General features: G+C 40.2%; 1 protein-coding gene across 1 annotated transcript in view; it reads left to right on the top strand.

The window, feature by feature from the left end:
• Nucleotides 1-18,158, top strand: part of prkcaa (protein kinase C, alpha, a) — a 156,236-nt gene that overhangs the window by 60,147 nt on the left and 77,931 nt on the right. Inside the window, exon 3 of the mRNA XM_039814229.1 lies at nt 2,936-3,018. Within this exon, the coding sequence (XP_039670163.1) occupies nt 2,936-3,018 (83 nt within the window). The remainder of the gene's footprint in view (nt 1-2,935; nt 3,019-18,158) is intronic.

The following is an 18,158-nucleotide window of genomic DNA, read 5'->3' as shown; positions in this document are numbered from 1 at the left end:
GTTGGTTATTGACCGTACTGACTGATAGCTCCTGGAGGAATGAGGGGGTAGAAGGGGTTGAGTCGTAGTGGTGTGATGGGCCTGTGTGTGGTGGGTGTTTTGATTTGCCATCATACAAGTAACCCTAACTGTGTGTATGCAGATTAGTAATTATTATTTTGTCTGGTTTCTTCCCTGTAATACAGATCTAGTCAAAAGTATGGTCTATATTTATGTTTTATCCAATCACTTATTGTAGTATCGTGGATAGAGAAGCTGGCTTGTGACCACAGCGCTGCAGTTACCGAGTCCGTTACTTGTGAAATCTGGGCCAGGAAAGTGGATTAGCTAAACAACAACAAGAACTCCTGGAACTTCTGTGTGAATATTTACAACTGTTGCCATGGTGCCAGAGATAGAGAGCATTCATGCTCCAAAGAAAAAGATTGGTTGTTCCTGCCAGGTTAAGCAAAAAAAGCATACAATGTTCAGATACGTCTCTTGCAAACCATATTAATCAAATATTCATGATGCAATCAGCGATTACAATATTGAGGTTGATGTTCTGACAGCCTTTGTGCAAAACTCAGAAAGGCACATTTCTAAATTTCACCATGCAAGTGGTATCTGGGGCGCAAATCCAAACAATACTGTTGGTATTGACCCAAGCACTGTCTGTGACACTGTCTAAACTGGGTGTCTGCCCCCCACATAACAAGCAGCCTTCTACTGATAAAATGCTGCATGCTGTGTAAGGGACATACACATACAGTCCTGATAGATTTAAATACTCAGTTAATTTCCAGAATATAAACAAAAACACCCTGTGTAAATGCATTGCATTTTAATGTTTTATCACATTGTTTCTAGGGCTTTACGATGCCAATTCTCTGCTAAACACTGACATTTCTTACAGCTATGGGCTAATAATTTAATAATGAAAAAAACCCTGATGTGAAAGATTATGTATGCAAATTGCTAACAACACATCTTGCTGTGTAGCAAACAAACAAGCAAAACCTACAGTATATGTGTAAGGAAGAACAGAAACAGTATAGCAACAAGCTACATTAATAATTTAACATTAAAAGAACAGACAGTTTCAGCAGTATTCACCAATGACTTTTGCATAATCTGAATCTGATGACCAATGGCTCAGTATCTAACATGTACAGTATAGAAATATGCATACACCTTCCTCTATTAACAGCCATGTATGCAAAATTCGATGTGTGGCCCAGACTCAATTAATTTGTGGTGATAATGTGCATTTTGACAAGACAGTAATTATTCCCTTTGTGAATTATGACTTATGCATGATAATGTGTCATATAAACATGATTTATGAGCCACATTTCAGTAGAATCTAAAGTTTTAAATGAAAAATGTGTTCTCTGCGAGTATTACACACATCCTATGCTAATGGAGTGTTAAATATCTGTCTTTATTCATGATTTTCAAGGAGCCAGCTTGGTAACGGGACAGATGGTGGATGGGTGTAGAGAGTTTGACTCACTTCAAAACAACAGTGATCAGGAGTCATACATAATTACCATACTCATAACAGCAGCACTGTCATTACTCTAATGGTAATGACTCTAAACTCTAAACACTAGTTTGTGTTTGCATGTCTAAATCACAATTTAGACTTTTAGATTGAATGAGGACACATAAATGGGTATTTAACTGGTAGCAATACATAATGTATGAATGGACCAGTAGTTTGAGTGGTCCATATGATAATCTCAGCCTGTGTTTGATTTCAGTAAGACTTTATATAATAATAAGGGGTTGATGTGACTTTTCTTGGATTTTCTGTTGATGAAGTCTGGGTTTCTGGGAGAGGCTTTTTCTCCTATGTCTGTTCAGCCACGGTGACAATCGCAGCTCAACCTTAAACATTATAGTTATTTGTGATTGGGTGGAGCTGTCTGGGACGGATGCAGTGAAAAGGCAATAGGTAATCTGTAGGTGGATGCAAGTCCAAGAGTGAGAGAAGAAGACACACACTACACATTACTTTGCTCCGCTGCTGTAACAGCAGTGAACCTGTAAAAACTGAAAATCAAACAAGGTCTCTGAAAATGCATCACATCACTGATGCAACACAAGCCACTAATGGAGTCTACTCAGGGTCACTCAGTGCTAAGTGAAGACTATGGAAAACCACCAATCAAGATGCTTTCATCTCATGCTGCAAGTGTCGGCCTTAAAAACAGTGGGAGGGGTGCCCTTGTCTATTGAAAGGAAAGAGGAGAAGACATAACCCTTATGTAGACACATCAATGGTGCACAATTAAGGTAGACATGCAAGTTGTTAAGTATAACGACCAATTCACAAAAGGTGTCCCCCCTCACCCTTACTCGTCTTGGTTTGAGATGTTTTTTGAGAGCCAGTAACAGCAACCTTGCTCCTCTTTTGAGTCTGCTCCTTGCTTGGCTGCAGACGACAGTGCACCCAGTGACCTGGCACTTAGACCACAAGGATGACACTGTGTGCTCCGACAGTGTGTGGGGCTGGATGTGTTCTATACATGTTTAGCAATTTAGTTTTTTGACAGTTTGAGGATGTGTTTGTCTGCATTTGTGTGTTACACAAAAGTGTGTAAGTGTATGTGTGTGTGGTCTGCCTTAGCGCCTCTCATGTCAGTGAGGAGGTGGCACTGTACTGTGCAATAAGAGCAGTCAGCCTGCAGGCAGGTCTGGCCATCTGGACACATGGTAAAAAGCCTAGCTCAGACATCAGCGTTTTTTCCAATCCCTCTGCGTTATCAGATTTATTTTCTTCTTTTTGGTGTCTTTATACATACAGTATCAGCCAACAGTAATACACTGTATTTTATCATTTTGTTGTCTGTCTGTCTGTCTCCATCTGTCTGTATATTTCTCTCCCTCTAAATCTCTCTCACCATCTCTCATTTAACGGCCTTCTCTCATGTCTTTTCTTCCCCTGCAGTTTGCTGTTTTGTGGTCCACAAGAGGTGCCATGAATTAGTCACATTCTGCTGCCCAGGGGCAGATAAGGGGCCCGACACAGACGTAAGTAACCAAAGCCCAGCTGTTGCCTCTCATGTGTTTGTCGGTGAGGAGGGGCCTTTCCTGTCATTATACTGAAGTGCATACAGTATGCCAATCCACCCAACATGCAGTTGTCTGCCAGGCTTGCCTCTTTTTTGAACACTCTTGCTCTCTTTGAGAGCTGTACTGTAGAGTTGCCATGTATCCTTGTTGTTCCCAAGTTTCAAGTTAACATGTAGATGATTGAAATTACAAAATCACCACTCTTTATTGTGATTTTGATGACAAGCTAAATATTCACAGCAAATCGACTCCCATATAAAAAAGGAAAAAATGTATAGTTTACATTGATAATACAAACTTAGCATCTTTGTTTTAATAGATCTCAAAAGAAGAGCTCTAATCTTGTATTCAAAAAAGATCACTAAAATGTTATTTTGAATGTTTTAGTCGACTCATCATTGCAGCCCGGCAGCAGCATTCAATTTATCCAATGTTAATGTTTAAGTCAAGTCACAGTTTTCACATTTAAATATTCCACTTAGTGAGTCACTGTACCTAACCCCTTAAGAACCAACGTTTAGAATATTCTCTTCCTGTGACAATGCAATAAAAGTAATATATTTACTCTAAATAATGGTTCTTATTCACCCAGCAGGACTGAGTTCATAGAAAAGCTGCTTGGCAGATTACTTTGCCATTAGCAATGACCTGCTCTGACCCAAATACAGATGGGAAATGTAGGAGTGGTGGCCACAGCCAATACACCTACATCCGTCTTGGCCAGAGATACACACAGTACTAACAGCTGGTTGCTTGCACCTGTCGGAATTTATTTAAAAAAAAAAAAGAATCTAGAGAGAATTGTAAGTAGTCCAGATTTACTAATTACACTGTGGAAATGCTAATTTTGAATTAGTTTAGCTTCTTGATATTATTTAATAAATGGAAAATTGTCAATGAAGCTCTACAGTTCTTACAGTCATATATTTTGTACATTAGTTTTCTGCTGGGTAATTTAATCAACTAAAAAAGTGGGATTTAGGATTATTGTAGTTTTCTGTTACAAACATTATACGCAATAAAAAGTATTTCATTGGACCATCGACATACTTTGAGATGCTGAATAAATTTCAGCTTTTGTATGACACATTCAATGAGGTCTTCCATTCGCCTCTTCAGCGGCTTCAATTACCGGCTTTCTGCTATCAGCCACTGCTTACCTGCTTGCTAAGTGTGAAACCATATTTACATAAGATACAATAAAAAAGACATGCACATACGCTTGCCCAATAGGATGGGTGCTGGATCAAATCAATATCATTAAAACGTGTGTGCAGATCTATTTGTTTCAAAACTCCATTTACATGCCTGCTTGCCTGCCGGGCATGCATAACCCCTCAGCGTTATATCAGCATGGCATGGCCTCTGTAACTGGAGATATGTCAGTGTGTCATTCAAGATCATCAACCCAGACTCTTTAAATAGAGCACGCCACGGATGACACAGAAGCCGTAAGATTAGAAAATAGTCTGAGCCGGGGATTCTCGATTTGAGCAGTCACTGGGGCTCAGAGTAGTGAGGGGACATCAGGTTTATCGCTAGCAGGACAGTCGACTTTAATGACCTTTGACATCTGTGTGTTGCAGTGAGCCCAGTTTTTCCAATAAATGTTTTGCACAAGTACATCCTTGTTTTTAATCAACTATAAGCTCCTCATTCGTTCCTGTTTGATACATTACAAATCTTTCTTATTTAAAAACCGCAAAAGGTTATTTTCTTTGTTAATGTTGTATTAACATTCAAATATCAGTTTCATTTCTGAACTCTCATAACCCTCCCTTAGTATACTTCCTGTGGTCAAACAGTTTTTCTTTAGCCTATTTAATGCTATTTGTCATTGCCACACTTAGATCTAAGGATAAGGTGTTATAGTACATACTATATACTCATTTAATATATTAACAGTACGTCACAGAAAAGAAACTAATAGAAGAAATCCAATTTAGAGCAGACTTCACTTAGAGCGCCACGGTGTAAAATTGTTCTCAGTCTTTTGTTCACGCTGGCACTCCGTGTGATTTTATGACATTATTACAATTCATGTGACCACATGGCCACCACAAACCAAATCTCTTTTAAATATACGTTAGTATTTTATCTCTTGCCGTATTAGAATATTTGATGCGCCCTTTTTAATGTACATTTCTGTGCGCTAGCAGTACTGTTGCCATTGGCAACCGCACATATTACATGGCTTGATGCCTCTCGGGCGTGCAATCCAGAAAGGCAATAACTCCCATGGCCAGCAAATTTCCTGAAGATCTGCAGTATCTAGGCTACCTGCATTTTATGACTCATGCCCGTGTTTTATAACTCCCCTACCGTGAGAGTGTGCACAAAGATGCCAACAAGAGCTCCCAGATCTTTTCAGTAGCAAACTAGTAGCAAACTACTTGTCATTAGTGGCTAGCCTTGGTTTGACAGGACTAGATTACCATGAATACATTGTTCCTCACAGCCACAGCCTTGGGGTGATGTTTCAAGGACAGGGTAGACTGCAGATATGCACATACTCACATGTGAGAATTGCTCTGCAGAGTGGTGCAGTTTTAGATTCAGTTCGAGTATCTTCTTTGAGGAGAAAACTAACACTTCCATTCATCTCCCAGTTTCAATGGCATTGGTCACTGTCTCTCTGGTCTCAGGCTTGCTGCTCAAACCACTAGACTACTGCATGTCATGACAAATTTGACATTACTGTTGAAATTGTCATGCAAACTAGTAAGAAAATTACATATAAAATTAGTTCATGCAGAACTATGTTATCTGTTGTATTTGTCGATTTTATTTATGAGCATGTCTCCACAGCGCTGTGTCAGCGCTGGAGTATCCAAATGACACCGTGTAGTTGAGCATAAAATTAAATTGCAGAAAATGCAAAATATGGCTCTTTTGTTGGTTTCTTCAGACCTCTCAAAAATTGATCTATGAAAATAAAATTGCATGTGGAATGATGTTAGTTTAAAATGTGGCCCCAAAGTGATAATTTGTCAGAATCAGTAATGGTTTCACTTGTAAGCACAATCCATGCTAGTGTCAATTAGTCTGATTAAAGCTCTTACTTTAACAAATTGTTTTCGTTTGACTGCCAGGTGTAACGTTACCTGCAGGTCGAGTAAGTTCAGTGCTTTACAGGACAAGATCATCAATAATGCAAAAGTTTCCAGTTTCACTACAGGGGCTCAGCAGATGAAACTAAGAGGTTTGATGTGCTCGCTTTTACAAGGGTGTGTGGCTGCTGCATCATTGATGTCCACTTACCTAGTGCAGCACATATGACCCGGGGCAATCTGCAAGTCTTTGTGCACTGATTTCCCCTCTGAACACTCACACACACACACACACACACACACACACACACACACACACACACACACACACACACACACACACACACACACACACACACACACACAGAGTAACACACAGAGTAACACACAGAGTAGCACACAGAGTAGCACACAGAGTAGCACACACACACACACACACACACAGAGTAGCACACACACACACACACAGAGTAAACACACACACACACACACACACACACACACAGAGTAACACACTCACACATACACACAGAGTAACACACACACACACACACACACACACAGAGTAACACACAGAGTAACACGCACACACACACACGCAGAGTAACACGACACACACACACACACACACACACACACACACACACACACACAGAGTAACACAGAGAGTAACACGCACACACACACACACACACAAACACACACACACACAAAAAGTAACACACACAGAGTAACACACACAGAGTAACACACATACACACAGAGTAACACACACACACGCACACACACAGAATAACACGCACACACACACACACACACACACACAGAGTAACACACACACAGAGTAAACACACACACACACACAGAGTAACACACAGAGTAACACGCACACACACACACACACACACACACACACACACACACACACACACACACACACACACACACACACACAGAGAAACACACACACACACACACACACACACACACACACACAGAGAAACACACACACACACACACACACACACACAGAGTAACACACACACACAGAGTAACACACATACATACAGAGTAACACACACACACACACAGAGTAACACACAGAGAAACACGCACACACACACACACACACACAGAGTAAACACACACACACACACACACACACACACACACACACAGAGTAACACACACACACACACACACACAAAGTAACACACACAGAGTAACACACATACACACAGAGTAACACACACGCACACACACACACACACACACACACAGAATAACACGCCAAAACACACACACACACACACACACACACACACACACACAGAGTAACACACACACACACACACACACACAACAACACACAGAGTAACACACAGAGTAACACGCACAACACACACAGAGTAACACACACACACACACACACACAGAGTAACACACAAACAATAACACAAAAACACACACACACACACACACACACACACACAGAGTAACACACACACACACACACACACACACACACACACACACACACACACAAACAGAGTAACACACACACACACACACACATACATACACAACACATACATACACACACACACACAGAGTAACACACACACACAAACACACACACACATACACACACACACACACACACATAACACACACATACAGAGTAACACACAGAGTAACACGCAACACACACACACACACACACACACACACACACACACACACACACACACACACACACACACACACACACACACACACACACACACACACACACAGAGTAACACACACAACACACACACACACACACACACACACACACACACACACACAGAGTAACACACAGAGTAACACAGTTATGCTGCAGCACAGTGCCCTTTTTGTCTCCTCTGCTTGGTAACAGAACTGACCTGAGGGTGACATGGCAGCCTGGCAGAGCTCAAGCAGACACCCAGAAAATTCACAGTCACAGTCACAATATCAACCAGTAAAATGGTATAAAAACACAGCCTCTAAATGACTCAGTTAAAGGGATGCAGTCATAAAGTATAGGCATGCCTTCAGTTAATCTGAGAGCAATCAAATTAGTAGTATTAATGAGTAATGGCATAGGCAGCAGTGATCTAATATTTAAAAAGGCAAATCACACTGGAAGAGATGGTTTTGGCAGACTTCAGCAGGTTTGGGAACAATAGGTGTTCTGGTGACAAGGCTTGGGACCCACACCATCTCATTACAAAAACTCTTCCTGGGAATTGAAAACAAGATTAAACTGGAGTGAAGCTAAATAACATCATCTGCGCCACAGGCATTGTGGGTTGTCACAGCCAGTGGAGCCTTTCATCTGTATTTTTAGTCCCATTTCCTTCTTGCAAGGGTGTTGGCCATTTCTAAGAACAGCCCTGTTCTGGCCCAGATGTTGTCTATAAACACCTTGTCATGCTGTTCACCATTCAGCCAGCCACTGATTCTAAAAGAAATCTTTTCAGACTTTTTTTGTCCTCCTTTCTCTCTTTTTCTTCTTCTCTTGTTTTCTAGATACAACTTTTGTGTTTGTTTTTTAGCTTGACCCCCTAAAAAAAAGGCAATGCCTTTGCTGACCACTTTTTGCGAACTGTACTGCAGACAGTTAAAACTAGTTTTTCCAAACATATATGTAGAGAGAATTATTATTATTATTGTTACACAATGGGCTTTGTATCAATTTTCCGCATAAGTCAGCCGCCCACCCCTTACTGAGTCGAGTCCCCTGCACATGCTTTTTGCACACGGCCCTATGGAAGCCTTGGCACGAGCACTGCTTCCAAGGAAACATGGTCACAAAGAAACCTGATACTCCATAAATCTGCTTAGTGCACTGATTGTATTTTGTTGTGTGAGTGGTGACATGCTGTACAGAGCACTGTCAGGGTAGACTTTTTCAGCATAATGAGATCATTGCAGACGCACACACACAAGACATGCACATAAAATCACACCGTGAGAAGTGCCAGATAGGCTTATCTCTATGCCTGGTAGCTAGAGGAGAAGGAGACCCATAACAGCTACTCACGTCCTTCCACAGGGCAAGAACAAATGTACTCCACTCATTTAGTGTGTCTAATGAAGTTTGGCCTCTTTCACCAAGTTGCATTAATTGTCGTAGATGAGTGTTTAAAGCTCACCATCTATAATATCTGCATAAACACCAGTTGCTCAGAGAACGTGGTAGATGAGAAATCAAGGAAGAAGGGGGAACATCCTTCCAAGTAAAAAAAAAAAAAATGTGAGTCCGAGTTTAGAGAAGAAGTGGGAGGAGAGGGAAATATAAAGAGATATCATTCCCAGATAACAAAGCAGCTAGGACAACATGAAGCACTGCATAAATGTCAAGTCCTATCCAGTGATCTTAAGGCCTGTTTGCTGTAATGCACTGCTGCACCCTCCTGATGATTACTGTAAATGCACTGAAACTAGGTCTGCCGGATGGTCATTTTGTTTTGGCTCAGGGCTTCTTCTTTTATTAACAAAAATGACTTTATGCTTTGATAAATGTTCAGTGTTTTTAACCAAGAAGACATGACAGATTGTTTCAACAACAATGTGGAGATCACTAAAACATGAGAAATAATTTCCCCAGAATGGACATTTTCTTATATGCTGAGACAAAAGTTTTTGTTGCTGATATACATTCCCTTAAAATGTTGACCATGCATCATAGTTTGTTGTCAACATGTGATACAACAGGGGCTCATAAACTTTCTCATCTCAGACCCTCAAGGAATTAAGTCTCCAGAGGGGACACAGTCTAATATTAATAAATGTGTGGGTTTAAAGAGGCATTCTCAAAACCTACTTTATACCCCCACTTGATGATACTGTATCTGTAGATAATATCACACAAGTCACAATACAGATTGCTATTTAAGCTTCAAGCCTTTGTCACTGAAAGCAGAGTCAGCCACAGGCAGATGAGAATAGATGTTGTATTGAGTTCCCATGCTCTCTGACAGACAAACATGAAAAACAAGTGAGCAGTTATTAATCTGTTTTAAAGGTTGTGTTATCGCTCTCTTGACACAGCATGTGATTGTTTGATGCCTGTTTAAACCCTATAACCCACTGCCTTTTATTTCAGACAAAAAGGGCTTTCATTTTGCACACTGTAAGTCATGTGGGAATCAAAGTATAGTCAGTTCTTGTCGCTGTTGTTATAGAGCAGGTTGAATGTGTGACTGTGTTTGTGTGTTGCTGAAAAATGGTCATTGTTCAGAAGCTTCCCTAGATACGGGAAAAATAACAGTGATCAATTTTTAATTACGTTACCTGCACAAAAGTGCCTTCATCTTCATCTGATTATGAGGACAATGCTGCTAAGACACGATTCATGTCAACAGCTTAATTCAGTTAGGTTTAGTTGATGAGAGTCACCTTTCGAATACTGTGGGCCCTATTTTAACGATCTGCAACGCAAGTATCAAACGCCAAACGCAAGTAGCTTTGTGGGCGGATCTCGGGCGCTGTTGCTATTATACCGGCGGGATAAATGACTCTTGCGCCCGACGCAAATCTAAAATGAGTTGGTCTGAAGTAGCTGCATTACTCATAGGTGTGGTTTGGGCGTAATGTGCAATAAACAAATCAGAGTGTTATCTCACATTCCCTTTAAAAGCAGGCGCGCTTGTTCCAAGCCGAATTTCTGTTATAATGGCGAATTTGCTAGGCGCACGCTCTTAATACATCCATGGGCGCACGCCTGGAGCGGTTCACAGCAGAGGAGACCGTTTGCTATTGATTTTTCTTTTTGACAAAATGTAAATAAAGAAATGTCACAAAAACATACTTTCAAATGTTTTGGGCTCACTCTCATTGAATCACGAGGTTATGAATGCATGGTGATATGTTTGCAGTATAGTCTAATATTAGACCGAAATTACCTCACTATAGATGATGCAGCTCTTCTCTCTCTCCTCTCCCGTGCTGCTGCTGGGGCATTTGGGTTAAGTGGCATAGTCACATGCAGCTCAACATCACATCTCCTTAAGTCCTGTAATATTTCATCATTTATGTCATCAACACATCCATGATTCATGGAAATGTTGTGTAAAACAAGGTCATATTTTTCCTTGTATTTATGTATGGTTTGCCAAAATGGGAACTACTGGGTCCGTGAGATGAGAGAAGCAAAGTGTATGCGTGGTGTGCACACTCTACATTACTACAATATAAGTCTCGCATTGCCAGACCTTTCTTCACAGCGCCGCGGAGGAGGGTCTGGCCAGTCCACACAGCATTCCGGGATGAGAGAAAAACGTGCTCCGGTTTATTAACATTTCTTTAAACCAATCACAATCGTCTTGGGCGGTGCTAAGCGCTGGACGGAGCCACAGTGCCGCTGCAAAACATCCTCGGAAAGGAACTTGTTTTGGTGGAAGATATGTACGTTCAAAAGTCGTTTTAGTTGTGCAACAGAAAACACTTTGACGGATAGCTGTGTCGATTTACCCTGCAGAGATCTGAGGAGCAGTTAACTATAGTACTCAAAGAATGAGTGATAATGATAATGCCAACACAAAGAAAGTGGAAGGTGAGGGACATCTGGCCAAAAATGAGGGAAGTCCAACGGATCTTTCGGCGGCAACGGAGCAATGCCGTAAATTAATCATCGTGTATAAAGACTACATTAATATTAACATTGTGTGGGCATGTGAACACTCAAATGATATGAGCTATTGACATCTAGCCTCAAGCCTCTGAGATTCTTATCAGTGCATACAGTAAATGGCTTGAAGGTTACTCAGCAGTAAGAGGGATATGAGGGGAGTATCACATCATTTAACTATCAAATAACTTTAAAAACAGAAATATGAACATAGCTTTCTTTTGCTGTCTGTACACTGTAAATTAAACACATCAAGGTCAATAATTTATTAATTATGAGAATATCAGAATATTCCAAACCAAACTCCCCAACAAAGCCAACCATGTTTTTTCCATATTTACCAGTATGTGCAACAGTTGATGTGATACTTCTTTGAAATATTAAATTATTGCTTCCATTAAGACGTTGAGATACAGTCTCAGCGGGGATGTGGCAAAGTTTAGTGTCAACCCAGGGGATTTGTTATATATCGTCTTATATATTCTGGAAAGAAAAATAAAATGTATGCTCTGGACAAACAATGGTGTAAACCTTTGTTGCTCAAAAAATCTTTTTGAAAATGTCAACTGACAATTGTCATTTAATGTGTCATGTTCAAAGAAAGTGCGATATGTTGTGGCATCTGTTGCTGTCTTCAAAATCACTCTGTCATCTTACTTTTTGAGTGACTTAATTGATCATTTGCATTACCCATCATTACCCATTGATTTACCCAGCAAGGCTTTCAGTGGACCAGACAATGTATATAAGTGAAGATAAATTTGAAGCCTAATTACTTTTAATTGTCATTTCTTCAAACTAATCGCTAATCTAATCGCACTACAGTCTGTAGGTGGTGCCAGAGGAGCCAGATTTATTTTTAAATTACCAGCTTCATATAGTTCGACTGGAACATAGGGTCAGTTTCAGCAAATATGACAGAAAGTTAGTTTTATTAGTCTTACCTGCTGCATCTTTAAAGTTGATGGAGAGTCCTCTGGGCTGGTATTTATAAAGTCTAGGACCATGATGAACACTAACAGATCTTAGGTCTCTCTTGCTAATGGTCTGTGACATGGCTACAATGTGTTGTGATCAAGGCTTTGCTGGGGGGAGACGCTGCAGAAGGTTGTGAGTGCTTACATACTTTCAAATGTGTGTGTGTGTTGGAGGCTAGAGGATGGGTGGGTGCACTGGGAGCTGCTGAATCATTTTTGGTGAAATGTTTCCCATTGGAGAGGAAATAAATTGCCGTTTTTGGCAGCATGAAACCTCCTCAACAAAGTTTTTTGTGAGAGATTCTCCTGTGTTGTCATCTGCTTGACCTTTCAACACTGACACAGTTCTTGAGAAAAAAATAATTGAAAGGCTGTTACTTACCTACACTGTTTTTCACACATAGGTACAGATATTCACAGAAAAAACAGAGAGCAGCGATTCAAAGGAAGTTTAAGACTTGTTAAGGCTATGTGTGCTCTCTTGGTTTATCTCTGATTAATTACCTGCCTGGTGAATTGAAGAGGTTCTTTATTAAGTCTTAAATATGAGCACACAAAAACAGGTTTTGTTCAGGCTGGACAGAAATACCTAGGCAAAACAGAAAAGAGAAGAGACTGTTAAAAAGGTGAGAATTATTTAAAGAAAGTAAACATTACATAACATACATAATTTATAGAATGGTTCAAGGCTTTTCATTTGTAATTTGTTAAGGGCTCAAGTTTAAGGTTAGTGCCTTAAGCTTTGACAGTTTTATTGTAATTTGAACAACCAAGCATAGCACGTGCAGCTTCGTTCTCCCACTGATGTCTCCTTGACTGGAAGAACTCATTGCAGTTATTATCAGACGTACATAAAGTACTAGAGACCCATACTTGAGTAAAAGTACAAGTGCTCTATCAAAAAAGTGACTTGAGTAGAAGTAGAAGTGCTCTTTAAGCACCACACTTAAGTAGAAGTACTAAAGTATTCAACATTTTTTGTACTTAAGTATTGCAAGTAGTTTATTTTAAAATGTACTACTCAAGTACTGAAAGTAAAAGTATTGTGTTATTTAGTTATTAAAGAAAGCAGTGAAAAGTTTGAATATCATATTGTTTATGTCAAATGTTTAGCCAAGGCTGTAGCCAAAGGAATTAACAAATATTAAATATATTAAAAATAACAAATATTAACAAATACTGAAATAAAATGTACAATTATCACACTGTGCAAGTCAAATGAACATACTCTCCAGCATCCTCACAGTAACGATTAAAGCCCCAAAAATCACACCCTAGCTAGTAACGTGTGACGAACAGGAAAGTTAGCAAGCTAGCAAAATACAGATAAACTAGCTAGCAGCTTCACATCACAGGCTCAAACGGTTAAAATTCAGGACTCACTGCAGACTGAAACAACTCAGGAATAGCTTCATCTGCTGCAACAATAGCTAAATAGAGAGAGTACAAACTTACATCTTGTCTAACTTCTGAACGGGCAACTAATGAAAAGAAACACAACGCAATCTCGGGGATTTATTACGTAAATTGCCTAATTAGCGTACATAACTAACGTACACACACACTGTAACCTCCACAGTCTCCGTAGCGTTAGGAACTCACAACAGTAACGAGTAACGATGCACATAAAAAATCTATCGGAGTAAAAGTATTAAACTCATCGAAAATATGTACTCAAGTAAAAGTGGAAGTAGGAGAAAAAAATAATACTCCAGTAGAGTACAGATACAGCCTTTTAGTACTTAAGTAGAGTAGTGAAGTAGTTATACTTTGTTACTATACAGCTCTGGTTATTATTGCTCTGTAGTTCTAGAAAATAGATTGGGCTTCTCAAGGCTGGACGGTCACGTCTCTGTTTGTTTAGTATGATGGGAACCAGATTCACATGCACGCCAGCACTGGACGGACACACACACACACACACACACACACACACACACACACACACACACACACACACACACACACACACACACATAATGAACACACACTTACAAATTTTGCATACACACAAACACTCACAAACTTATAGTCTAACACAATTTAGTACCTAAAGTAAACACACACACACACACACACACACACACACACACACACACACACACACACACACACACACACACACACACACCCAACACACATTCCATCAGTCCCTCCGAGGTTAGTTTACAGCAAGTATTTGGTAGCCAGTCTTGCTCCAACCATGCTAAGTATTACTAATGTACTAATGACCAGCGCATGGGAGAGTTGGAACTGCTCTTGACCCTGAATCGACTCACAGTTCCTGCAGGAAGGGAGTTTGTCTTCACCAGTGCCTGCCAGCACACAAAAAAAACTATTTCTCTCCATAACTCTTCCATATCAGCCTTGAGTCTTAAAGAACCCACTGGTTAAGCATGTTTTAAGTTTTGTATTTATTTCTTTAGCTGTCTGTGATTTCAGATAACTTCAATATGCTATAAAAAATTGTTTTCGATTTTACACTGTTTTGAGATTGGTCTTCCATAATTCTTGACATTATCTTACCTTTGTCCTACTGACACCATCCCTGTGTTCAAAGCAAACTACTATCTTGGGTGGGGATGTAAAGGTACAGTACAGTCATGTTTTTCTTTTTTTAAAGATCCTGCCAAACAGGCAGATGTGCTATAACTGCCCTGCATGTCATTGCAGATGAAAACACTTGAAACAGAAGCCTGAGTGGAGTGAGAAGTCTAAACTTGACCTTGCATGTAACAGCGGGGCCTGAAGCTGAACCAGCAGTAGGTCTGAAGCTCAACTCCAGAAATAGAATGATACAAGTTACAGCCTGCCTCTCTCCTTCTTCTTCTTCTGTATCTCAAGAGAATTAGATAGAGTTCTCTACTCGTGTTATTCATCGCAGCTGAACCTGCAATGCAGAGGCAAGGAAAGACAAGCTATTAAAGTGCCCATATTATGAAAAAAATCACTTTTTCTGCGATTTTGGGTGTTATTTTGTGTCTCTGGTGCTTCCACACGCATACAAACTTGGAAAAAAAAACAACATCCATGTTGTTTTGAGTGAGATACGGGTTTCTGAATGATTCCTGCCTTCAGTCTCTGGGTGAGCTGTTCAAAATCGGCAGGGCTTTCTACGTCAGTAGCCAAGACGAGTGGCTAACCGTAGCATGCTAGCCCTAGCATGCTAGCTCACTCTCAATGGCAAAACACTGCTACAACACACACTTGTTCACCATAATCTACAAAAGAACTACTTACATGTCCCTGTTCTGCAGGTATTCCACGCAAAGTTGGAAGTGTGCCCTCGTTTAGAAGAAGTCTTGCGGCTAATCCTGCCTTGTACTAACTGAAGTTGTCGAAACAAACAGCTAGCTGATGTGATCCTTACCTAGCTACTGTGCATGTGCGCCTCCCAACAAAGATGGGATAGAAGTGCGATGCGTCACTCTGTAGCTAAAACGGAGGCCTGAACACACAGGGTGAAAAGAGGATCTGCAGCAATGTGCAGTACAACAAAAATATGGTGTTTTTTGAAAATTAAACCATGTAAACCTATTCTGGTACAACTTCAAAATACAATTATGAACCTGAAATGAGCATAATCTGGGCACTTTAACTGAGCACTTACCAAGCAAACAGTTGATTAGAAACTGGAAAGTGATCGTCTTTCCAAAAGGTTGGCCGTTCACTTAAGCAGTGCTGAAGCTGGATTGTTGCTGGCATTTATTGTGCCAGCTTTGTACTGAAAATGTTTGAGTTAATTCAGTCTCTTACTTTAGTATAAACCAGTGAGAAAAGGTAAATTATCATTGATCCCATACCTCCGTGATGATTGCTTGATTTGTTATCAAACTTACTGTATAAATGTGTTCAATTATAACACAATGTACTGAATCCAGTCTATACATTTTTGGCTATGATTCAGGACTTCCCTCCATTCATTTATTGTTGAAAGCATGATTTGAAGGAATATGGACTTACTAGCTGACCGAGTTGCCAAGTAGCCGAGTTGGCCTACTATATTTTCTACATTTAGATTTATCAGATAAGGTTATACACTAGATCCATGGTTATCCATGGAGTAACACTTGATCTGGGTCTACAGTATATCAAATATAAATATGAGAATCTTTCCTTCTTTCTATCCTCTCTTCATGAAGATCTTTGCATACAAACTCCATTTCACACCAGGCACTACAAGATGTTTGCTGAATTATTGGGCTTCCTGATGTTTTGCAGGGTCAAAAAACAAGCCTGAAGAAGTCAAAGTATTCCACAAGTCCATAATTAAATCGCCACACGCATAGATACACACAAACACAGGTGCAGGCACTAAATTGATTGTATGGACACAAGCTAACATTTATTGAGGTTTCTGCAATCCAGAGCAAAGACCACAGAGAGCAGAGTTGAACAGCAAAGCCGCTGTCCATGTATATGCTGGCTCATTACAGTGAAAAAAGTCTCTGCCAAGACTATTAAATACATTTTTGGAAGTGCTTTTAATAATTAAGCACCTGACAGATGGACAGCCTGCATCTGATAAGGCAATTTATTCTGGCATTTGCCATTTTTCATTTTTTTCTCCATTTGTTTCTTCCTACTTGTTACCGTGCTGGATAAAAGGTTGGAATAGTAGGTAGTAAACAGTGCAGTCATCTTCCAGCCAATGTGACAGCCGTGACAGACCCCCTTGTCCTCTCCTGACCTTGTGGATGTCACTCACAGCATTTGTGCGCGGCTATGCTAATGGACCAGTGCCTGCAGAGGAACACATCTCTGCAGTGTCCATGTGTGTGGGTGCTCTATTATCAGTCAGGCATACATGGAATGTTTAATGAACAAGCTCCTGAACCAGTGAAGAGTTGAGCAACTGACTTTACATATCCGCTACAGGAACAAAGCACCCAATCTCCATTATACCACTAGAACAGCACTGTGATAGATGGCATTCATTTATACAAAGTCAGTCAAAAAGGAAACTTGGGCCCTGACAACATTTAAAAATGTCAGCCATTATCTCTTACTCTGCTAGCAGACAGATGTGTTAACTGATACAACACGGCAAGGAAAACCCCCTGTGAGCTGTGGTGGCAACCTGCCCTCCCTCTCAGCACTCAGCAGCTTAGTGAAAGGCCAAGAGGAATCAGGGTGGTGATTTATATGCTAAAAATAGTAACCTTGCCTAGCCCAACACCTCATGTCTGGATAAATGATAGCTCAATTTTGTTCTCTTCCAAACCTTTTCTCACTTAGATAGATAGATAAATAGATACTTTATTCATCCCGAGGGAAATTTTGGTTACACTTTATTGTAACCTCAGCTTTTACTCCTATCTGTAGTCCAAGATGAAGATATTTACTAGAAAGTAGCCAGCAGCAAAGATGTGTTTGTGCCTGTGTGTCTGGTGGAATAAAGTGATTGCTAGC

This window comes from Perca fluviatilis, chromosome 1 (assembly GCF_010015445.1).
Source record: "Perca fluviatilis chromosome 1, GENO_Pfluv_1.0, whole genome shotgun sequence".
NCBI lineage: Eukaryota > Metazoa > Chordata > Actinopteri > Perciformes > Percidae > Perca > Perca fluviatilis.
The sequence above is the reverse complement of the archived record's forward strand: the minus strand, read 5'-3'. Positions and strand labels throughout refer to the sequence as shown.